Source organism: Onychomys torridus, chromosome 23 (genome assembly GCF_903995425.1).
Source record: "Onychomys torridus chromosome 23, mOncTor1.1, whole genome shotgun sequence".
Lineage (NCBI taxonomy): Eukaryota > Metazoa > Chordata > Mammalia > Rodentia > Cricetidae > Onychomys > Onychomys torridus.
In genome coordinates, this window is record NC_050465.1 from 39,165,075 (window position 1) to 39,190,819 (window position 25,745).

Below are 25,745 nucleotides of genomic sequence, written 5' to 3' on the forward strand. Positions count from 1 at the left end.
ACATTTAAAAATCCTTTCCCTCCACATTTGCTCAGATATTTGCAAATAAAAGTTCCAGTGGAAGACATTGGTGACCTTCCCTCTAGAATGCAGAAGTAATAATATGAAAGGGAAAAATACTGTTAGAAGTCATAAATTTGCACTATGAAGATCGCATAGCCACACTCTATACAATAAGCCATTGCATCACAGACTAAGATGTTCAGTATTTATGATAGACCATAAATTCTACCTATTTGATAACACCGCTCAAGAATTCTTGGGCCCTTCTTCTGTTGGTTTGTCTTGTCCAACTTAGATGTGATAGTATTTGTTTTATATCATACTTTTAAAAAATGAATGAAAAATAAAATGAATAATGAATCCATGAGAACCTACCCAGTAAGGTAAAGGTTAACAACTGAACTGTCTGTCTCTTACACCTGTTGGGAGAGGGAAAATGAATTTTCTCTAATAGAGTGACCAATGGTACATCAGTCATTCCAGGACAGGCCTCATGTTCAGGAATAGTGGACCAACATATAATGGACTCCACAGTTTGTTTCTTTCTTTGTTTGTGTGTGTGTGTGTGTGTGTGTGTGTGTGTGTGTGTGTGTGTGTGTGTGTGTGATTTTATTTGGTTACAGTTTGGTGGGTTTTTTGTTTTCTTTTTGGGTGTGATTTTATTTTGTTTTCCTGGTTTTGGGGGATTTGTTGTTCTGTTTTTGTTTTTTTGAGAAAGAACAAAGCTGTGTGGGTAGGAAGGGGAAGAGAGTTTAGAAGGACTTGAGAGAGGGGAAGAATATGTTCAAAATACATTTAAACCTAAAACTGTCTGAAATAATAAAATAGATTTTTAAAAAGAATCCTTCTGTTGCCCACATTTTGCTGACCTTTCACCCTTCAGGTTACATCATGCTCTAACTTCTCTATTCTGTTTCTATCTCTGGAAAACATTGTTCTAGCAAGCCTGACCCCTCTATTTGTGATCATGGTTGTGGGTATTGTGTTCCCTGAAATATTGTGTGTTCCCTGAAATAAACATATCTGGGGTCAGAGAACAGACAGCTACTAGAACAAAGCCAAAAACGGTGGCTAGAAAATGGGTCAGAGCAAGCCATACAGAAGTTGGGAGGTGGTGGTACAGGCCTTTAATCCCAGCACTTGGGAGGCAGAGCCAGGTGGATCTCTGAGTTCAAAGCCCACTTTAGAAACAGCTAAGCATGGTGACCTGCGCTTTTAATCCCAGAAAGCCAACCTTTAATCCCAGGGAGTGGGGTCAGAAAGAGAAAGGTATATAAGACGTGAGGACCAGGAACTAAGTGAGTAAAGCATGTAGTTAGTTAAGCATTTAGTTAGTTAAGCGTTCAGGCTTTGGAGCAACACAGTTCAGCTGAGGTTCATGTGGAGGACTCAGAAGCTTCCAGCCTGAGGAAACAGGATCACCTGAGGAACTAGCAAGGTGAGATAGCTGTGGCCTGTTCTGTGTCTCTTATCTTCCAGCATTTACCCCAATAACTAGCCTCGGGTTTGATTTTATTAATAAGAACCTTTAAGATTCATACTATACATGGTGTCACTATTTTTGCTGGCATGTTTTCATCACAAAAAACTTACAATCCCAAATATTTGCTGCTTACAGCAAATAGACTCCCCTCGCCCATAAATATTCCTTAAGCCCTCTCCATCCTCGTAGCCTTGGTTAAATACTTCCAACTTTTACTCTCCTCCAGATTTCTCAGGAAAATAACCTACACCACTACATTCTCCCTCTCTAATTCCTTGTAAACTTTCCCTTGTATTGAAATTGTTAGGTCCAATGGTTGGTTGTTCATCTTCTTCCTAGAGTCCACTTGTTGGACAAAATCAACACAGATGAGTCATTTTGTTCCTTGGCTGCTGACATGACTATGCCCTTTCATAAAATTATATTTACGTCGTGTGTGTGTGTGTGTGTGTGTGTGTGTGTGTGTGTGTGTGTGTGTGTGTGCTGTGTGAGTTTATGTGCACCATGTGTATCTGCAGAAGCCGGAGGGCATTGGATCACCTAAAACTGGAGTTGGAGGCCACTGTGAGAAACCTGATGTGGGTTCTGGCTCTCTGCAAGAGCAGGAACCGCTCTTAACTGCTGAGTCATCTCTTCAGCCCCAACTCTGTCTCTTTTTGGCCTCTTCTCTCATCTGTTAGAGCCAGAAGACTAAGTAAAATACCATTGCACTGAACATCTAGATTGGGATTGACTAAATGCTCTTCTGTCTATCTTAATACAGTTTTATTGGAAACATAGTTCACATTGTTGATAGCTGCCTATGTACGTACTACTGATAGCTTAGTAGTTATAGTAGAAACTGTATCCCTGCCGGGCGGTGGTGACACACACCTTTAATCCCAGCACTCGGGAGGCAGAGCCAGCTGGATCTCTGTGAGTTCAAGGCCAGCCTGGGTTCCAGGAAAGTGAGTTCCAGGAAGGGCACAAAGCTACACAGAGAAACCCTGTCTCGAAAAACCAAAAAAGAAAAGAAAAGAAACTGTATCCCTTATGAAACCTGCAATATTTAATAACTGGCCTGTAAAAGATTTTTAAAATTTCTACTTGAGTGAACTTGTGAGTGTGTCTATGTGCTAGAATGCAGACTCATGTGTAGGTGCCCAGGGAGGTCAGAAGACAGTGTTGGGAGTCTGAATGGTAAACATCAAGAGGTGATTACAGGATGCAGTAGGGAGACATGAATTATAAGTTAATGGCTAATTGAAAGGGGTGCAATAAGGAAATACAAAAATAGAAACGATTCCTAGAGATTCCAGTTGTGATATGTGGGTAACCAAGGAAGGACACAGCCAAGGACCTAAAATGTGGAGGGGATACTGAGTGGGAGAAGATAATGATTTTGTTTAGATACATGTCATATTGGAGAATGCCTAGACTACACCCAACAGAAATGATACGCATGATTTAAGGCTCAGGAGGAAAAATCTGAGCTAAAAAGAAAAGTTTGGAACTGCTTATGTTCCAGGACAAGACAATGAAGCCTGTAATTTCAAAGTATCCCCATACAGAAATTTCTTCTTACCACAGATTGAATTGCCAGGTTTCACACACCATTTCTCAGCACAGTTTATCGTTTATCATGTACAGTTGAACTCATTATTCATCTACTTGCTTAAATTTGTTTCTCCAGAAGCAACAGTCCTGGTGCTTCGTGAGCAATTACAGAATCAAAGGAAAACCAAGCCGAGTTCGCATCCTGGAGGCTCCCTGCTCTGATTGGCCTGATAGACTTCCTCTAGCACCAGGCTCCTGGGCCGTTGCCCATGTTGCCCTGGCATCGACGCCCCTGTGCCAGGACAGACTGGCTTGCGAGTCCTTTCGTGCACTTTAAATAAAACTGTCTTTACTCTGATTTGGCTGGAAACTTCCTGAGAAAGCTGGTCTTATTTTTTTCAGTGCTGACAAATCAACCTTAAAGGTTTCGCTTCTGTTGTTTTGTTCTTTGCGGGGTTGGGATGGGGTGGGGCTGCGTTTTTGTTTTTTGTTTGTTTGTTTGTTTTGGTGGTGCTAAGAATTGAACCCCACATTTTACATGTCTGAAGCTCTTTTGAGTGAAGATGATAAGTGTGGATAGATTTCCAATGATGCTTTGAAATTAATGTCATTTTGATTTCTTTTTATCAAGATGACAGCCCCATGACAGGTTTTCTTTTGGGGGGGGGGAAGTTATAACTAAAACATTGTTAAAGCATTTCCCACCAAACTAGGCCTTCTCCCTTTCTGCAAGGCAGGTCTTTCCAAGGGAAGCAGAGGCCTTCTTTCTCTTGTGCCCACATAATCTTGGTCACCTGCTGCTTTTTGTTTAGAACAGTTCACGTAAGGAATGGTCTCCTAGAGAAGGCTCTGAGTCTAAAATTGCCAGAAACATAATTTGTGGCTTCTGCCTTGATCTTGTTTTGACAATTTCTCAAAGAAAAATGCACCTGTCGGAACTTGTTCTCAGCTGAGGTAACTTCATACTGTTGATAGCATCCTTTCACAGACCGTTTAGTATCTTAAAAAGCACAGACTTTCACCGATTTCAGTTTAAAGGGATGATGTTCCCGGCTGTGTACCTGGTCCTAGAGAACTTCGATGTGGCTTGTAAAGAGAATTAGTGTTAGACAAGCAAGATTCAGGAGTTCACACTCGCAGCCATGTGTACAGCATTAATGTTAGGCACAGGTTTTTGTTTTGGCTTTTATGAGACAGGGTCTCACTGTGTGGTCCATCTAGTATGGGACTCACTATGGACCAGGCTGTTTTTGAATGTGCAGAAGACCCTTCCTGCCTCTGTCTCTCCAGTGCTGGCATTACAGGCATAAACTACTATTTCCAGCCAGTTCAAAGCTAATGAACCAGCAATATAGATCAGATAATACAGTCTTTAAACAGAGATACACATAAGTGAGGTTGTATATAGATTGGCTGCCAAAGAAAAATATTATAAACAGAAGTTACAGAAACACACCCTTGCATTTCCTGGGGAGCAAAGCTTCAGAACTCAGCAAGGGTGGAAACTTTACACAGAATGTAACTGTTAACCTCATGAATCATGGGGTCCACGCTACCTCAGTCACAGATGTAGACCTCCAACGCTTACCTTTCATGCATTGGGTACTGCACTATCATGCACTGATATCTTATAGTGTATTATTACTAGGGGACAGGCCTGTTTGTTTTTAAATTTGTATGGCTTTTTCAGTGGACAGGACCAAATAAACACAGCTATACTGGGCAGAGAGCTCAAGGATGCCCATGTCAAAGCAAGGCCTTCTGGGATGGCTTTGAGAACAGCAGGTTTTCAAATGCTTTCAACATAAGGCTAATGTAAACAAAAACAGATAAATAAAAGTACTTTTCAATTCTTAGCAACAAGGACCATTAAGCTGACAATAAGCAGCCTTTTGAGTTTTTAATCTAGAATATTCATAACATTTGTTACGTATGCTGGTTCAATGAAAGGATAGCTGGGTAATCAATTTTATGTGAGCTTTACAATATTACTCAAATAACTTTGTAGATTTATAAATTGGTAATGACACCCCCTGCCCCCTGCTGTGGGATGTCCTGTATGCTGTAAATATGTGTTGCTATGATTGATTGGTAAATAAAACCCTGATTGGCCAGTAGCCAGGCAAGAAGTATAGGTGGGACTAGCAGAGAGGATAATTGGGGGAACAGGAAGGCAGAGTCGGAGAGAAGCAGCCAGCCACCGTGTGAAGCATGTTGTAAGACACCAGTAAGCCACAAGTCACGTGACAAGGTATAGATGTATGGAAATGGGTTAATTTAAGATATAAGAACAGATAGCAAGAAGCCTGCCATGGTCATTCAGTTTATAAGTAATATAAGAGTCTGAGTGATTATTTTATAACTGGGCTGCAGGACTGCGGGGGCTTGGTGGACCAGGAGAGAAACTCTCCAGCAACACCCCTCCCCATTGGAAGTCAGATAATTTTAACATAATTTGAAATTTAAGTATAATTGCTTACAAAACAATACGGATATGATTCTAAGTTGGGTATCGAACCCAAATTTCAGGCTAGCGGAAGCACAATTCTAAAGTACCAACCTGGCAAATGCCGTGTAGGTTAAACTACAGCCCGTGGACACCTGTAATCCACTCCGAATGAAGGGGCAGTGCCACAGTGACACTGTCACCTGAAGCCTGCTTCAGCTGATCTTGTCCACAGGAAAAGCGCTGACTCCAAGACATTCACCTTCTCTCCTTACTGACTGCAGAGCTGGTCGAGGATGGTTCTAGTTCCACTGTTAACTCGGTAAACTCAGTGGGGAAATAATTAAGATGACAAATCGTTGCCTTCTATGCGCCACCTCTTCCAAAATCCTACCTGCCCAGACCCACCCAAAATGGCAACTTGAGTCTTATGGACGTCACACGTCAACAGCTATCTTCAGGTGTGTGAGACGGGAACGCTGGTTCTCGGGGGCTCTCCAGATTCCTACTCAAGGAATGAGATACACCGTCTATTCTTGATAGACTTGTTCTTCAGTCTTGCAGGGAGAAGCTTAAGAATTAAGGCGCTTTCAAATAAAATTCTCCCAAAAGACATTGATTTCCAGATTTCAACATTTGAAATCTTTAATTTCACCTTGATGGAAAGACCGTTTTTTATATTCTGTGTACAACCAGTAGCTACTGTTTTACAATAGACAACGTCTCAGGAAAAGGTGCTGGAGTTTACAACTTGGTATCCATTAAGGAGAACAAACAAACTATCTCAGGATTCCTCCGAGAAAGAAAGACAATAAAAAGTGATTTTTAACAAGTGGTTTAAAATTAAAATTTCAAATGTTTACTTTTGGGGTCTGGCATAATACTTTTTAAAGTTTTACAATAAAATACCACCTTTGGGGAAAGTAATCACAACCTCCCCTAAATTTACACCAACTAATGACTTTACCTGAATTAACACTGGTGGAAAATACACAAGCAATCACTAATTTATCAACAACTCCTCAGTTAAACACACAAGAGTTAAATGTCTTCAGTGTTTAGCTTACTGGGCCAATAGACGACTTCCTACAGAATGCATCGTTTATTATCCGTAAGAGTGGGCTCCTTTGGCACCTGAGTTGAGCACAATACACAAGCACAGAATGTCTAACGTGAGGTTGCTTAAAGGCTCTATTGTATCTATCTGTACATATATACATACACCTGTACACACATACATATATGCTCACACATATACAAAGGACAACTTTTCCTTTAAAAATGACAAAGATAAAAGAGTGCAATGTTTAGTCAAACAAACACCCGATGCTCATTGAAAATAGTGAAAAGTTATCTAAAGAATTCAGAATTTATTAACAATTTCAAAAATTTACAGGTTGTTAGACTAAACCCACTTCAAGTGGAAATACACAGGCTTTTTTTTTAGTTTTCTTTTTTTTTTGGAGGGAATGGAGTTTAATAGAGTAGAATATTCATTTGACCAGTTATCTTAACACGACATTATTATAGACCTTTTAATGGACACAAATGTGAAATCACCAGAACATTCCCCAAGCCTCTTCCCATCAGGACTGAACGTAATTACTGACCACTGACTCAACACTAGACTCTCATTTGTGTTCTTTCCAGAAGAACACCACACATACATACACTACACACACACACACACACACACACACACGGACCCTGAAGATACCAAGCCTCCACACTCATGAAGAATTTGACATAAGAACTCCAGAAGTGTCTAAGCCATCATGTTTTATGTTACCTACTAAGGACTCTGGTGTTAACAGGTCTACCAATGCTCTGGTACTTGCGTGGATGACTTTAAATGACAGGCTTGCATTCTCAGACTTAGAGATACCCAACACTAAGTAAGCTGCCTGGACTTAGCATTTCCCTTTATGAATATGTCTAACTGACTGAAATTAGAACACATTTGGTTTTATCCAATTCTCCTTTACTCTAGTAATTCTAGAGGATGAGAAGGACCTCTTTTATTTGCATACCATGTGCATCCATCTTCCAGACCTTATTAGATCTGATGTATGAATGTGAAAATACATCTGAGTTGGGAAATGATGCCATGCTTTGATTTAATGTACAGAGAAACAGCTTGGGTCAGCCTTGCTTCCTCTCTGCTCTGGTTGACAGGACCTCTCACAGAACATATTGCACACAAAGGAAATCTTACATAGTTTCAAGTTATTGGTAACTGGGCAGCATTTTTCAATTGTGTCTCTGGAGTATTAATAATAATAATATCTCAGTACACAATGTAATTTATACTTGGCATTGTTTCCCCAAACAAATTTTGTCAACAGAGTCATGGCATAGGGTTCACTTTAGGGAGAACCTACTATATTCCAATGTTTTCATTTTGTTCAATCTTCACTAACCATAATATAACCCATGTTTTTCTTGATATGTAAAACATTTTATAAGTTCAACTGCACTTGAATTCTTTCAGTTGCATGTGAAGTCATGTGCACAATATACAATTTTGTCATATATTTAAATATTTTCTCTAAAACAATTTCAGGACAGAAAATGATATGCTGGTAAATAGACCTAGCATTTAAACTGTTCCCCAAGTTCTTCTAAGCAAAAGTGCATTTGTAATATAAACGTATCATATATAAGGCTAAAAACACAATCTCACACCAGAGAAGATTTCAAATTTCCAAGTCAGTCCAGATGAGTCACAGAAAAGTGCTAACACATCAAATCTGGAACAAGTTCATGGGGGCTGGGCAAGGAGTCATCAAAGCGAAATCTTTTAGAAACCATGCTGCTGTCCTCAGGGATATTCTCCTTGTCCTCCCGGTCTCCACAGCTCCCATTACAGGAGGACTTGGGGGTCTTGTCTTCGGAGGACCTGAAGGGATGATCCTGAATGTGAGAGGACCCTGAAGTTTCCTCAGGGTGAACCAAGCTTCCCAAGTCCCACTGCTGGAGCCAAGAATGAGAAAGGCAGGATTCTGCTGTTGGTCTTCTCCTTGGCAGAAAGCAGAAAAGGAAGGGTGAGCACTTGAGGCAAGCTGAGGACATCTTCCAACTATGTCTTAAAATGAACACAGGGAGCCCGTACTGTAAAGTCCAGACAGTAGAATAGACACAGCTAACTTTTATTAACTGCTTAGGCATATGCCAGGGCTATTTCACATGCTTTAATATATTACTGAAAGATCACAAGAATCTTAAGAAATAGGACCATTATCGCCATAACAGATCAACGAAGGAGATTTGCATTCGAGGCAAATGTTCCCAAGCTCTCAGAGTCACATATTACAGTTTGGATTCTGAATGCCAAAAGGCCCCGTGTTAAAGACTTGGCCACCAGCTTGTGACATTTTTGGAAGGTAGTGGAACCTTTAGGAAACAGAACTTGTTGAAGGCAGTTAGCACTGAGGATGACCCTGGAGATCACGTGACCTGCCTTCCTCATACCGGCCACCTGCCAACTCAGCACAGCCCCAAACAACAGAGACAAGGGGCCCACACTGAGAGGTCCTGAGTGAAGCCTCGCCTCCTTGTAGCTGAAGGTCTGTGTTACCTTGTTATGGTAATGGAAACCTGCCTGACGGTCAAGAGGAGCCTGGGTCTACAGTTGTACGTTCAAGTATCTTTCCAAGGAAGTGAAAACCACTTTATTGTAATGAGCTCACGAATAAAAATCTCAGGCAGCTAGATTAAGTAGTCACTCAAACAAGCACTTGCCCAGGCACAAACTGTGTGTCTCAGTGACCTTCTCCATAGTTAAGAGAGCATTCTGAAGCCACGGAGCGTCACTTAAGGTTTTACATTTTCATTGTCAATTACATTTGTATGCACTATCCACCACACACACACACACACACACACAGAGAGAGAGAGAGAGAGAGAGAGAGAGAAATTGTGGCAGAGTTGAAACTAGAAAAACAACTGGCCTGATATGCTCTTCCATGACTCATATGTCCTCTGGCCTGCATTCCGTCCTTCCTCATCACTTAAGGTCAGCCTGCCTTGGTCTCCTTTTGAAATGTTATACTATACCTACCTACACTTGGCACTGTTTACATCTATACATGCCTTGATTATAGTCTAAGATCCACAAATCCTCATTTAACATTACTTTCCAAGTCCATCCATTTTCCTGCAAATTTCATGATTTTTCTTTATTACTGATAGATAATATTTCATTTTATATATGTACCACATTTTCATTATCCATTCATCTACTGATGACCATCTAGACTGATCTATTTCCTTGCTATCATAAATAAAGCACCAATAATCCTGGGTGTACAAATAGCTCTATGGAAGAATATGGCGTTCCTCTGGGTCTATGTCCAGGTGTGAAATAGTTGAGTCATATAATAATTTATTTTGAATTTTAGAGAACCTACAAATTACTTTGCATAATGACCGTATTAATTTGCAATCTCACAAGCAATGAACAGGATTCCTCTTTCCCCACATCCTTTCCAACATAAGCTATCAGATTTCTTGATGATAGCCACTGTGACTGAGTGAGGTGCTAGTTCAAAGCAGGTAATACAACTTAAGTATCTTTCTACATCAGAATTGACAGGTATTTTTATTTATTTTTCACTCTTCCATTCCGGCATACCACAATCTGTTTAACCAGACCCCTACTGGTGCTTCCAAAATCTTGATGTTATAAACAATGGTCTGATGAACACTGAGGAAATGCTTTCTAGAAACTTGGTTGATTATGTCCAGAGCAAGAATTTGTTTTTTTGTATTTTGAAGCATGGTTTTAGGTGTCCTCTCAATTACCTCTAACATGCACTAATACCAGTATCTTCTGGAAGATTATGGAAAACAATTAAGCTTTTATAGTATTCAGGAAGTGCTTTCTGAACTTAGACCTTTCTTCTTTAATCTTGGTTATACATACTAGTTTTCAGTGTTGGGGTTCAATCCCAGGGCCTCATACAAATGAGGGAAACTCTACCGTTTAGCTATACCCTCAGGTTATGAATTCATATTTGTGTAAGAGAATACAAAAAATAGCTGTTCCTATAAATCTCTTCTTAGAGAAAACATTAGTCAATGACTATGATTGCTTGCCATTGACTACAGAATTGCACTTAATTTTTAAAAATCCATTACAACACAATAAACTCTTGCTTTATTTTCTAAGGAACACTGTGGTAGTTTGGGGGAGAAAAAATGGTCCCAGCTGCCATGTTCCCCACTATGATGATAACAGACTAAACCTCTGAAACTATAAGCCACCACCTTAATCACACATTTTTCTTTATAAGAGTTGGCATGGTCACGGTGTCTCTTTAAGCAATAGAAATCCTAACTAAGATAATCATTTTTTTTTTTCTGAAGTCAAACTGGTCAGTTCAACTGAAATATATATGTGAATGTGCCAGTAAACAAAATGCTTAAATACTGTATATTTCAATTACACTTGAAAACACAGAATAGGGAGAATTGGACAAAGGTGATGGAAATGGCTTTGCATTTCCTCCTGGCCTCCACACCTGATGTCTGCTCATGAAGAGATTCCTTTCACATATGAAGGTGCTCCTGTTCATGATAGCCGAAAGGAAAACTGGAGTGCAGATGCCTTCAGCCTGACCTACGCTGAACAGTAAATGTGTCCGAGAACGAGATGAAAATCTAGTCAAGCTTGAAGGCTGCCCAAGCAAATGAATGTTAGTGAAATTATCAAATCCCTTCAATTTGGAAAGCCTCTGGAAGAACTATGAATCAAGAATTTATTTTCTGCATTAGTTTATGCTTTTAAAAATAGTAACTGCTAAATCTTGAAAAGATTCTTCAATGATGTTTACTCAATACTTTGAGTCTTAAAATTGCTTAAGACTTAAAATTCTACTATTCAAAAGAAGGGGAAACACCTATAAACTCAAAGGTTAAATAGGATCATTTGGTAGATATTCCTGGTCTTTTTTTTGTGTGTGTGTAGTCTTTATGTGCTCATTACAGAGTCTTTAGACTATAGGCCAAGACTACTTAAGAAAACAAAAATGGCTTGTAAATAGAAACCACAATATTACTCTTTATATGAAATAAGTGTTCATGTCCAAAATATACCTAGAAAGAGTTGTTTGGGTTCAAATTATTCCAGTAAAACATTCAGAACCCAGTGTTTTGCTGTTGTTGTTCTTGTTTTTTTTTTTTTTTTTTCTTCTTCTTGCCAATAAAGAAACTGAGTCCTCCAGGAGATTAATTCCCATTAACAGAAGTCTGGAAAGTGAGACCTCTGGCCCCCCAGGACACAAGCCAGCCTTCTTGAAGAAGCGCTGGGCCTCTCCTTGCCTTGAAACTGCCAATAATTAAGCGTCTGTAGTTAGCATGAAGTCCTTTCTTCAGCAAATCCCATGATGCACTGCATTTTCAGCATATGCCAGGGTGAAAGATACTCTGTGGCCCAGGGCTTTCTTTTTTTAAGCAATCAAAATTTGAACATTCTTATATATAAAATGAACCCTCACATGAGCAGATATCTAATCCTTTAAGATTTGGCAATCAGTGGGGCTGGAGAGATGGCTCAAAGGTTAATTAAGTTGACTGCTCTTCCAGAGGTCCTGAGTTCAATTCCCAGCAACCATATGGTGGCTCACAACCATCTGTAATAAGATCTGGTGCCCTCTACTGGCCTGCAAGCATATATGAAGACAGAATGTTGTATACATAAAAATAAATAAATCTTAAAAAAAAAAAAAAAGATTTGGCAATCAGTAATTTGTGTCTGTTTAACTACAAATCATTCACATTCAAGTCCCATCATAGTAAGCCAAGGATTAGCAGCTGGTTGAGAAAATATTAACTCAAAAAAAATCTCACCTTTATTTTAAATGTCCTGGTGTGTGATTTTTTTACTTAGAGTTACATACTAGCTATTTAATTCTCTTTCATATCAATTCTCTATCTACTTTCCAGAAATCTGAACAGATGTGGAATACTTTCCTGTAACTTGAGAATTACCTGTCTTGTGACTTTATCTTTATTTTACTAGTGTTTCTCACTTTGCAGACGGTTCTGCAGTAACAATTCCATGCGTGCACACAACAGCTTTTATTCCTGAGAGCTCTGACCCGCTCTCTTCCCCAGAACCCATCCACTCTCTTAGTAGTTCCCTCAACTTGCACGTCACCCACCAGGGTTTTCAGACAATGGGGTAAAACGTTTATTACTTGCATTTTTGTGTGTAGCATGTATCTTCTTAGTAGATACAGTTATTTGCTTTGTAACAGCGTTTAATTAATGTCATTACTTACTCTGGATTCTTTACTAGAAGGCTCTGGATGAAGTCTGTGGCCAGTTGTGAAACGGATGAGAAAGTTTCTTCTGAATAATCTACATTAACTTGAGAAATATTCAGGTATGTTTCTTGATTATCTTCTCCTACAAACGGCGATGTATGAGTTAACAACATATATGCTATTATGCCAATATTCCTGAAAAACAAATAAGTGAGAAGGAAACATAAAATGTACATTAACTTAATATTTATAAACCATACAATTAATAGTCTACAAGTTCCTGTCCTCAAAACTGGCACAGACTAAAAAAAAATAAAAAAAAAAAGACCTAAATTGATTCTAGAGATTACTGTACGATAACAACTAAAATAGTTAGGTTACTTTTATTTGCCTCACAAAGAGAACAGGGAGTCCACACATATAACATCAACATCATCCATTGAAAATATCATTTCATCTACAGTCTATACAGCCTTCAGTGTAGACACGTGTTGGGTTCATAAAACAGCTGTATTTGTAAAAGTCTACCCAATGGCACAATAACCATCCGAGTGATGTAACCAGGACTTTGTGCAAACAGCCTGACAGACGGGCAAAGCACAAGGCTGGATGAGCACACTTTTCAAAGCTGTCAATATGCTAAGGTCAAGGCTGGCCGGGAGCTAGAACAAGGCAGCACAGCATGCTTTACTCAGGCACTAGTCACCCGGTCTTTTGTAGCCTTGCGAACCCATTAGTTTGGAAGAACCTGGAGAATAGGGCTGAAGTCTGCGCCTGGCCTAGGAAGTGAGTCGGTTTGCTGTCACGAGAAGTTCCAGTGCCGATCCTGGTGCTGCTCTCTGGGGGTCTGAGATATCTGCAAACCTCACAACTCCGTAGAGGTGAACCCTAGAAACTGAGCTCCTGTGTGTATCTGACCTCTTTCTGCCCAGCAACTGCCGCGCCTTACCCTTCTAGACTCGCATAGCTAGGCAGAGCATCATGTCTAGCTATGGCTGATGCATCATCCCGCTGCTTGAGCGTTTTACTTGACTACAGACTGTGTGTCACTGACTGAGGCTGCCTCACTCTTACTCAACTGAGGTGACTGGAGAGAAGGAGTTGCTATTTCTATGCCTCTGCCTCAAGAGCTTACTGAAAAAGGCAGGTAAAAGTCTTCAATGATATCTTTTGAATAAAATCTTTGAAAGAAAGCCTTATTTTTACTATTAATTTTTTAAAAAAAGCTACATATCTATTATCCAATTCTGAAAGATGCAATTTAAATCATCTATAGACTCTTACCACATATCTGTTGCTGTGGTGATAGGATCATAGTTGAGGATTTCTGGAGCTGAAAGAGAAAGTTAAGACTCAACATACGCAAACGTTAAAACACAATAATCACCTTGCATTAAATTACAATTTGATTTGGTTATGGAGGGCAGAGTAGTAGAATGCCAATAGGGATTTAGTGGGGTTTTAATTACATTGAGATTATACACTAAGCATCTCTAATATTGTGAATATGGTATCAAGAGGGGGGCAGAGGGCCAAGGCACTCCTGTGCTCCTGGCTAGCAGCTGAGCATGCAGGAGAGCCAGTGTATTAAAGCTGACCTCAGAAAAGCCATCATTATGAAGAAATGACCTGGCAAGAGCCACAATCTTTATAACGGCAGTTTTACTGCTTTGTTATTAATTTATATCATTTTGTTAGCCTCAGGTAAGCTTATCTTTTCAGGGTAAAGAGGATCATGTTCTTACAATGAGGCTTCTTACAAATGCTAAGATTTTCAAGCAGATTAAATGTTCTTAAATTATCAAAACCTAACTTCCTAAGCAATTTTCGGCTGTCTCTTTCCTTGTCCTTCCCAAAATGCGAAATAAATTCTCTATACTTCCTAAACTTTACAGTGAATTTCCAATTAGTAAAGTCCCATGTAGTATTTATAAGTGAAAATTGACTGTTTCTCAATATGGTTTTATCATCTTTTCAAAAAGAAATTTCTCAACTCTGACATTTTCATGAATGATACCTCTGAAACACACATGCTGTCTGTCAGCCTCACCAACCCCCTATGACCTCCCTGCATACCTCTGTGAGCTATGCTATCACTGGTTACAGCTATGTGTTCTAGGACACGATGGCCCATGTTAGCATCCGACAGGTCACAGTTTTCATCTCTGGGAGATAACTACCTAAGCTCATGGGGCCTGCTCTGTTTAGCTTTATCTTTTCAATGGAGATGTCCATTTGGACAGTAACAGAAAGTAAAAATGTTACTGTTATCTCAAAACATTCCCACATCTTAAGAATCTTTTGCAGGCATAGTCAAATCTGTTGACTTAGCCTAGCACCCCCAGATTACGTGGTCATCTTCTCTGACATCCCTTCCCCCACATGCTCCCTTTACTGCCTTATGAACAACTCTTACACTTGAAGACAATGAATGGCCCCTGCAAAACCAAAGGCTGCCCTGTGCACAGCTCTGGGGCGGGGCAGAGGGAGGCAGCAGCAGTCACAGCCAGGCTCAGAGGCTCTGGACCACTCGCTTCCTTCTGTCCTGCCCATCTGCTACTGACTTCCCTTCTCTGCTCTTCCCCCTACACACAGGCAGTACAGACACGCACTGTACTTCTACACTTAGCCAATGTCCTGTGAGCTGTTCCTAATGCCTAATATAGTCCTTTACTCACCATAACTCATTTAATGAGTCATAGCCGAATATGAATGCATTAAACTTTTTGAATCAATTGAATCCTGGTATTGTGTAATCTAAAAATATGTGAGCATTTTTGTTTGTTCTTGGTGCTAAGCACACATGAGTTACATCTCTGTCACAAAAATACAGTTTTAAAGAGGTACATTTAAATTACAAAATGGTATAAAAAATAAAATGGATTTCTTACCTAAGTATTCAGGTGTTCCCATGATTTCCCGAAGCTCACATGCATTCCCAATTTTTCGAGACATTCCAAAATCTACAATTTTTATGTCCCCAAGCGGGTATATACTGCTCAATAGTATATTCTGTGGCTAAACAGAGCACATAAAAAGGGATAAGCAACAGACAATAAAAGGGTGCTTGTCCTAGATTGAAGGTAAAGTGAGTTGCTTAACTCTTACACATTTCTGAGAATACATCCAACATCCACTGAACTGCCAATTAGAAGGAGTACTATTTAATAATGAAGACATTAAAAAGGCAGTCAAGAAGGATTTTCAGTTTGTAAGATGCTGGGTTGATTATGAGATACGGAATATATAGTAATAAAGACAAGAGCAGCAAATTCTGCCCACAAAAAGTTCAAGTGGCAAAAATACACGCATGCACACACACGCACACGTGCATACAAACACATGAAGTCCTGGCAGTAGAGAAGATGCTCAGGCCGAGTCTTACAGGAAAAGAAGGAATCTGTCAATTAGAAAGGTGCTCTGTGGGACAGCAGGGTGACATGCACATCATGTCCAGAGTAGAAAGTGCTTCTATACAGTGTGAAGATGGTTCCAGATGAGCTGGCCTGACAGTCCCAAGGTTTATAGCTGAGACAGTAAGATGTGTGTGTCCTCCACTGTCTCCTAGAGCCACATGACTGGACTTTATCATTGCAGGTGTAGCGACTACGACAACGTGCCCCATCAGAACCATTAAAAATGCAGATGCCTTGCTCCCAAAGTCTGTGCAAAATACTAACAGTCCTTCTCTTGGGGACTTGTTACAGGCAACAAGCAAACTCTGCTGTCAGCTTCATGGCTATGGTGTTAAAGCCACCTTGACGTCCAGTGCTCTGCCATGCTGTGTGACACAGTCTGCCTTCCTCAGGACAAAGACCAGACAGGTGCTGATCGGCACTTACTCTGCTGCCTTCCTCAGCCATGTGAATACAGGAGAGATGGTGGGGAGGCCAGACGGCAGGAACTTCCTCCCCAGGGAAACAAACGCACATGCAGGTTTTCTTTTGTGTTGATTTGGTTTTCAAGAGACAGAGTGAATAGCTGGGCAGTGTACATGTTAAAGTACTTACAGAACTTTCAAAACGGTATTGAACTCACAGGGGAAAAAGATTTAGAAATAGAGAGAGGCCTGGGCTATGACAGGCAGTGATTTTGGAATTATATTATGAAAGTGGCAGAGGAACCCTAAGGCTCATGCAGGTAAACTGCACAGACAGAGCGGAATCCATCCTTTAACAAATATGAAACAGGGTACTTCAGTCTTTAAGGCCTGTAAGCAGCTGTGGGGGAAAGACAAGGAATACCACCACCAAAGACCCTGGTTCTGGGGACTGCGGTGGGGACGCTGACTAATCCACACAACAGAGGACATAATGTCTCAGAGAAAGATGAGCGAGGTATGAAGCGGAGGGACGGGGAACAGTAAGAGGGTACCAGACAGCGATCTGAATCAATCACCTCAAGGGAGGGGGTGCCAGGCAAGGTCTGAGATGTGCCTCTTCCAGCAGGATGGATTACATAAGGGGATGGATTTTAAGTGGTTTAATTCAAGCCTACCACGAGTGCAGCCCTCTCCTGTCTGCAGCCAATACAAAGTAAAACCCAATGCAGCCCTACACAGACAGGCAGAGCACCACAGGTCTAGAGAACCATGATTTCTACCAATACCAGCCTGACGCTGAACTACCAAGAACAGAGAAGGAACACTAATGTTAGCTTAAATCACATTACCATACCTTTAGATCAAGGTGAACAATGTTATTCTGATGTAGATAATAAACTCCTTCAAGAATTTGTTTAATGAGTCTGATAACATCATTTTCAGATACCATTTCAGCCAACTCAGGTAAACACAGGTTGAAAATTTCTCCACCTGCAGCACTGAAAGAAAATTCAAATACAACTATTAAAAATCATTTATCTAAAAATAACCTTTAAATATTGTAGCCCCAGTAAGTAAATGTCCATATAAACATCCATGTGTGTATACCATCTGGGTGGCTACCAAGACTAAGAAACATGTTATATGTAGGATATGGTGGTCTCAAACCTAAGTTCCAAGTTGAAAGTACCAAGCACCAATGCTTTACACTGTAGCTGTAAGCTGCCACTGATTAATCTGTACACAGCATGCCAAGGAAAACCATGAGAAGTTGCTGCTGACACTTGGTTTATGACAACACAGAAACAAATATCTGCTGGTAAGGAACATGTCTGAAGGTGCCAATGACGTAAACTCCACTTCAATCCTACCCCACTCACCCAAACCCGAAAATTCACAAGAAACTAAATTTATTGTCTGACTCCAATTATCATGATAAAGGCAATGTAAGTACCAGGAATTTTACATTACTATTGCATTTATATTAGTAAACTACAAAATCAGGTATGGGAAGGCAATATAGGGAAACTGCAATCTGGAAAAAGGAAATCACTTTATCCTCATGAAGATTTAGGATACTGGCCACTTCTTTCAACACTTTCCCAAGGTCTCTTGAGGAAGGAAGGAGTAGGAATCCGTGGTACAGGCTGGCAACACACATCCACCCTCCCTTTTTAGTTACACTATTTACTGAACTAAAAATCCCACTCAAAAACGGAGAGGGCTAACTCCATTCCTGCAATGGCACCAAAATAAGATGAACAATTATAATCCCACAAATACAACTCTAAGAAGGTAAAACAATAAAGAGACGACACATTAAGCTTTCAGAAACTTGTTTGCTAGGCACTTTACAAGGAACAGAAAATACCATCAACTGAGAAAATCACAGAAAGCAAGACACAGGTCAGCAGGGTGTTCATGGAGGTACCACAGAACTCAAGACTGAAGATTCTGGCTGCTGCTACATTAGCTAGCACACCAGACTTTAAAATGGTCTTCTACAATGACATATTTAATTGACAGAACTTTGTAAGTATATGCCATAGTCAATTTTAGTTTACTGAAAATTCAGCACTATTAAAAGCTTCATATGCCCATTTAGGAAACATGTTCCCTTCATTAGTTTTTGAAGATATTCTCCTTCATTACATGCATATGCTTTTTTTTAAAAAGCACTTAGTTTGAGCAAAGTCTTTACTTCATGGAGTGGGGGATGTAGTGTCTCATCTATTTTTAAAATCCCAATTTATAAAAAGATGTGATAATACTACCTTCTAGAAGAGTAGCATTTATTATTTATTCAAACAGCCAAAAAAGGTCTAAAACAGTCATTGATACATTATAACTTGAATGATATACTTTCATGTGGGCTATGTATTTTGATAAAAATAAAAAGCTCTAAAACTCTCTTCAAAGTGACAAGGTAACTACAAGAACTTCTGTTTAATTTACAAAAGTAAACAATTTGGTTTAAAAAAGGTTTGGACTGAGGTAAACAGCAAAATACAAAAACAAAACAGAACTATCAGAACTCTTAGCTACATTAAATGCTAAAGAAAGTATTACATGTATTTATCAAGTTAGCAGATGCAGTAATTCAAAAAAGTACTTTATCACATGATCCTGGGGGATTATTCAGGCATGGTCTATATAGTTAGACATGCATTTATTCTTTGAGCCAGCAATCAGCTTCTGGGAATTTATCCTGAAGCTCCAGGCCACAAATAACAGCACTTACGTATGACAAGCTGAATAAGATGCTAAGTCATACAGTGGAGTCCTTTGGAAATGAGCCATATATGGGGCTGGGGACATGGCGCCGTGATACAGTACGTGCTTACAATGAATGAGGTCCTGGATTCAACCCCTATCAGTACACACACATGTACACAAGTGCCAAACATTTTTACATGTCTGAGTTTTAAACCGTGCAAACATTTTTTTAATAGTTAGAAGGATTTTTAAGAAAGAGTTTTAACAGTATGTGCAATGTAAAAACATACTCCATTAAAGAGAACTGAGTTTTTGTCCTTCCCAGCAGGTATTAATTGCAAGTAGATTCTCGGTTAGGAGTGGACTTTGTGTTCACATCCCCTTCTCAGTCTAGGGATTTTGTCTGGTTTGAACCTTTTGCATGCAGCCATGCAAAACTCTGTGAGTTCACATGTGCACCAATCCTATTGTTTCTGGAAGATGTTGTGTGCATGGAGTCATCCACCTCTTGAACTTACACCTGCTTGTATTTCTTAAATAGAACAGAATAAAGGGAAAGAAGAAAAAAAAAAAGAGTTTAAAAAAAATGAAATCCCGGGCTGGAGAGATGGCTCAATGGTTATGAGCACCGACTGCTCTTCCAGAGGTCCTGAGTTCAATTCCCAGCAACCACATGGTGGCTCTCAACCATCTGTAATGAGATCTGCTGCCCTCTTCTGGCCTGCAGGGACACATGCAGGCAGAATACTGTATACATAATAAATAAATAAATCTTTAAAAAAAAAATGAAATCCCAACACTGAATATAAGCAGGAGCAAATGTACCTAACCTAACTGTAACTCTGACTCTGAATATATGCCATAGTGGGCAATACTTTAGTTTAAAGAATGGCAAAAAAAAAAAAAAAAAAAAAGGCAAGGGGGTGGGAAATCTAGCCACTCGCTGCTGGGTGTGGTATTAGCCGGTTTACACTGAGCTGCTAGGCAGCGCCCCACTGGAAACCAGAGCTCATGTGGACTGACTCAGTTCAGCTGGGAAGAGCAAGGAGAAGCAGTGAGCAGAACCAGGAAGCCCTCAAACACTAACTGGATCACATCAGAAGGACAGGATGGAGATTTAAAGCTTACTTGACAAACTTTAGTCTTTGATAAATTTGGCATGAAGGAAAATAACAAAAGAAACTGATTAAGGCTCACTAATTTGATCAAATTGGTTGTTTTTAATTAATGCTACTTAACAGTTTCACAAAACCGCTGACTACACAGGGCCAGTAATAAGGAGAGAGGGAAAAGAAACACCTTATCACAAGAATGCAGCTTAGCAAATGGAGAGCGAGCCATGGAACTAGAAAGAACTGTGTCCCGACCTCCACTGGAACTGCTAATTCAAGCAGCATGTCAGTGGGCACTGGAATCTGGGAGGAAGGTCTGTCAAAGAGAAGGGTATTTGCTAGGTCATCACTTAGATTAGTGGGTAGCTGCAAAGGGAGGCTTTATAATGAGTGGGAGATCCGCAGACCACCCTACTCATCTTCACACTTAACAAAACTAGTAACAAAACCAGCTGCTGTTAACGCCACCTGATGTGACTGACATATTAAGAGACACCTGTTGTCACCCACACTACTGTCCTTGCCAAACATGTTACCATCTGGTGACGTGGATACAGACAGACAAACCTAGAAAAAGTGACATTTCCTGTGACAAATGATACACATTCACCACTCCCAAGAGTCAATGTCACAAACATAGAAGGATCAAAGAGACTTCACAAGTAAACATAACCGCCTGAGTCTTGACTGGAACCTGAACTGGAAAAAAAATAGTCCTTATACAGCATTTTGGAGGCAGCCAACAACATCTCAATGTGGGCTATGAAAGGCTTCCCTTAGAGCATGCTGGCTTTCTTATGTCTGATGCTCAGTTGGTTACACAGAAAACTGCCGTATTCTTCAGAACTCCTGCGGTATGCAAAAGAGAAAGAATGTGTGCAGTCTTCAAGCCACCCCAAAAGTGATGGACACAGTTAAGCCCTGATCCTAGAATAAATCTTAGTCTTAGCCACTCTAGAGATCAAAAATGCCAATCTACTCAAACACTTGCTGCAAGCTAGTTCTATTTCAGCCAGAGGCAGTGAGCTCCCCGACAGTCTACTAGCTAGTTCTATTTCAGCTAGAGGTAGTGAGCTCCCCAACAGTCTACTAACTAGTTCTATTTCAGCCAGAGGCAGTGAGCTCCCCGACAGTCTACTAGCTAGTTCTATTTCAGCCAGAGGCAGTGAGCTCCCCGACAGTCTACTAGCTAGTTCTATTTCAGCCAGAGGCAGTGAGCTCCCCGACAGTCTACTAGCTAGTTCTATTTCAGCCAGAGGCAGTGAGCTCCCCAACAGTCTACTAACTAGTTCTATTTCAGCCAGAGGCAGTGAGCTCCCCAACAGTCTACTAACTAGTTCTATTTCAGCCAGAGGCAGTGAGCTCCCCAACAGTCTACTAACTCATTGGGCAGGGTTCCCGGATCCATTTAAAGATTGTAAACACGAACTATGCATAAAACACGTCATGTTTCTGAGGAATTCTGTTGTAGCTTCACATGAACTCCAAACAGGATTTTACTAACACAGTCAATGTTCTGTGCGTATTCACCCCACACACCGAGAGCTCGTTAACTGGTTTGATGTTAGCCCCCTTTCCCTTAGCTCACAGGAAGGAACTGTTGAGAGGAAAAGCAGCCAAGGAGTCTTTGACAGTGATCATACAATCTATGAAAAATGAAATGTCACAGTACCCAGTCTTTCCGCTATTCTAACTCGCTCTGAAGGTTCTCTAGCAGACTTTCATATGGTGTCCTGTTCTGGGAAACATATACCCGACTCACTGTTCAGTAAACTCCACGTCAGTTCAGCCTTTTACAATCAGCACTTTCATACAAATTAATTTTAGCTAAGTCTATTTCCTGGCACAAAACAATTGATTTTCAAAAACTATATTAAAAAATCTCTACTTCCTTACAATATAAATACTAAAACCAAACCCTTGGGTGCTGGGGAGGTGACTCGGCATGTGACAAGCTTGCCATACAAGCATGAGGACCAAGTTCTGACCACCAGGCAGATGTGGTAGCCCACCTGCAGGCCTAATGCGAGGGAGGAGGCATGGGTGTCTAAGGAGCCAGCAGGCCAGGCAGACTAGTTCAGTGAAAGGCCTCGCCTTGATATAGAAGGTGGAGATCAACCGAGGAAGATATCTAAACTCTATCTCTGGTCCCCACATGCTTGTGTGGCTACACACACACACACACACACACACACACACATACATTATACACACTCTAAATACACATAGCTGTGCAAATAAAATAAATAGCACAAATACACTTTTACATTCAAAGGGAAACCATGTACAATGGCAGGTAAAAAGAATCGCTACAGTTTGTAGCATTATTTTCTCTTTACCCATCTCTTTCCAATGTTGTTCATCTTCCAAACTTGTAACTGTATTTACCAGATGTTAATCTGGGGGTTAGCAGGCCACGGCCATCTTAGCCCAATACACCGCACCAATTACCAAGCATTATGGTGTTTTCAATGTTTCACTGACAAGAGATATTTTTGTCTCTTTTGGCCACAGTTCCTGACATTCTTTTCACATTGTACGTACTACAAATGTCTCAATGGTGCTGGAGACACATCACTCTGTAAGCTTCTGCTTGAGTCATTTCCTTGGACATCTTTTATTAAAATAGGTTTTACTAAAACATAAAAATGGCTTCAATTTTATTTGTCATTAGATTATTTCCTAGAAGAAAACCTCAATTTATGTACTATTAATATGGAATTAAATTCTTGCAACTACATTCCCAAATTAGTTTGCTGTCTTTTGTTTAATACCTGCTGTTAATTAGTTTTGGTATGTAAGTATAAAGCTATTGTCAAAAATGTACAATTATAAATTAATATTCACCAACAGGCATCTTTATAAATTTTGTCACACTGTTATCATGACCTGACATGTCATGCCATAGTCTACCAATGAAACACCTTAAATGTATGAGAAAGCACATACTTACTATTCTAACACCAAAATGATTTCCGTTGCATTTTCGTAGACCTCATGTAGATTGATCACGTGGGGACAGGCCCTGGCCAGTTCCAGCACAGCTATCTCATGCAGAATCTCTGCCCGGCAATCCTGGCCTCTTCGCCTCTTTTTCAGAAATTTTGCAGCATACTCTTGGCCAGTAGATTTTGATATACATTGTCTAACCACAGCAAATTTTCCTCTAGAGAGAAAGAAAAGGGCAGTTTCATGCCTTCAACTTAAAGTGAATTCTTTCACATATCTGTGCCATTAAGAACTATTTTTCTCTATAAACTGAATCAAATAACATGTTCTTTGATAAAGCCTGTAATACTACCACATAAATGTAGAAGATTATCACAGCAGGATAATCAATTCACTTTTACGATCAGTATGACACATTTCCAGTGTACCTGGTAATTTCTTTTGCCAACCAACTCTATGCTTCTAATAGACACCTATGGGATATGGAGCCTATAGTGAGTATTCAAATGCATTTTATGATCAGCCAAGAACATTCAGGGTTATCGACAGTTTCGCCTAAGCACACCCAGGAATGTCATGTTAATCATTCTAGGATAGTGCAAATGCTTTTATCTCACTAACAGAAATACTTAACATCCTACCCAAACTTAAAGCACAAAGATTATTCCTCCTGGTATATGCAGGTACTATAGATTTACAAAAATGCAAAGCTATTTTCAAGCAAGGATTATTTTAAGAACTAATAGAGGCTATTGATTTGCATGCCCCCCAAAAATGCATACATGCCCTTAAATAGTAAGGTTTACATTTAATTCCAGAGGGCTTTTCGATTGAAACCTATCATAAACCTTCTAGGCTTTCCTTTAAAAGATCCCAATTGAATAACCTCCATGCTAAGAATAAATCACCTGATACCAACAGGTACAAATCCATCTCCAGAAAGTGTGGTATTTTAACTCCATTGCATCAAGTACTCTCAGAAATATACTTCTAACCATGGTCAGCTGAGAGCAGGGGCCAACATTTAACCTGCATGGTGCTTACAGTGTGTGTGTGGGGGGGGGGGGGGCGGGTAGGAGGATAAAGTGCTTGACCGGATTTTATTTCCTACTCCCAAGAACCAAAATGAGAGATTCCTCTTCAGTGCTTCCCAATTACCTCAAAATCAATGTCAATAACCTAAAATCTATAGCTAATAATTAAAAATAAAGTACACAAGCTCTAATCTGAAGACTACCTTTATTAAGACATACTGCAACTAAATAAGGCTACATGTACAAACCTGATCCTTTATTGTTAAGTGCCAAGAATTAAACCATGGAATATGAATTTCTAGCTTTCTTGTCTCACAACTATGGAATAATCTCTCCCCTTAAAATGGCTTTGTTTCTCTATTAAGTTTAACATTTACCGATTACTGAGATACAGAAGCAAAACCTTGTGTAAAACAGAAAGGGAATTTGGGGTTTTGGAAAAAAACCTCACCTTGTGAAGTTTAGAAACAAACCAGGAAGCCAAGGAAGCAAGCACACCGTTTACAGGGGTGATGCCTTCACTACACCTAGTCACGTGACGGTGGCTAGGCACCGGAATCGCTTCAGAAACAACCCATTTTCCTTACTGCTTCTGGCCTTCCTGAGGCTTTCTTCAACTACTCTCTTCCTTACCCACAAGCAAGGACACAGTTGACCCAATGTCATGGGTAAAGGTTCATCTGACATATTCACTGCTAAGGAAAAGCTCTTTGAGGACAGGAAACATCTCTGACCTAATTAAGCAAGTCTATAAAAATCTATATTCTGCAAACTAACACACAACAGCACCTAAAATGCTTCTGAATAAGCGTCAGAGTTTGTGTATCTACTATAATACTACACATTATGCTATGTTTTTAAATCCACATACGATTTTTTTTTTTTTTTTTTTTTTTTTTTGTTTGGAGACAGAGTTTCTCTGTGTAGCTCTGGCTGCCCTGGAACTTAACTCTGTAGACCAGGCTGGCCGCAACTCAGAGCCTGTCTCTGCCTCCTGAGTGCTGGGATTAAAGTTGTGTACCACCGCCATCTGGCCCACATTTGCATTTTTAAAAATTTGACATCTTGGTAAAGTTATATCCATATATTAACACATAATTACACATGCATATATTTATATATACTGTGCAACAAGATACATAATTTTAGCATAATGATTAGAGGTTTTAAGGAGAAAATTAAGTATCTATTTTACATTCTAAGAGGCTAGTTGTAGTTTAGAAGAATAACAACAGTCCTGAATATATAATGTTCCTGCAGCAAATTTAAAAGAGATAGTCAAGAAAACTTAAAACTTTAATCATAAGAGTAGTCAATGCACATCCTCAAAGGGCAAAGCTGGCTAGATTTCCCAGCAGTGAAAGGTCTAGCTGTTA

At 39.9% G+C, this 25,745-nt stretch overlaps 1 protein-coding gene across 3 annotated transcripts in view; it reads right to left on the minus strand.

Annotated features, from left to right (window-relative positions):
• Positions 1–6,716: 6,716 nt before the first annotated feature.
• The window catches only part of Stk17b (serine/threonine kinase 17b), a 30,865-nt gene continuing 11,836 nt past the window's right edge, over positions 6,717–25,745 (minus strand). For all 3 annotated transcript variants that reach the window (XM_036173278.1, XM_036173276.1, XM_036173279.1), the window contains exons 3-8: positions 23,340–23,552; positions 17,413–17,557; positions 15,628–15,754; positions 14,021–14,069; positions 12,752–12,931; positions 6,717–8,487 (exon numbers count right to left, since the gene is read on the minus strand). In XM_036173278.1, coding sequence (XP_036029171.1) covers positions 8,205–8,487; positions 12,752–12,931; positions 14,021–14,069; positions 15,628–15,754; positions 17,413–17,557; positions 23,340–23,552 — 997 coding nt within the window. In that variant the 3' untranslated portion in view covers positions 6,717–8,204. The remainder of the gene's footprint in view (positions 8,488–12,751; positions 12,932–14,020; positions 14,070–15,627; positions 15,755–17,412; positions 17,558–23,339; positions 23,553–25,745) is intronic.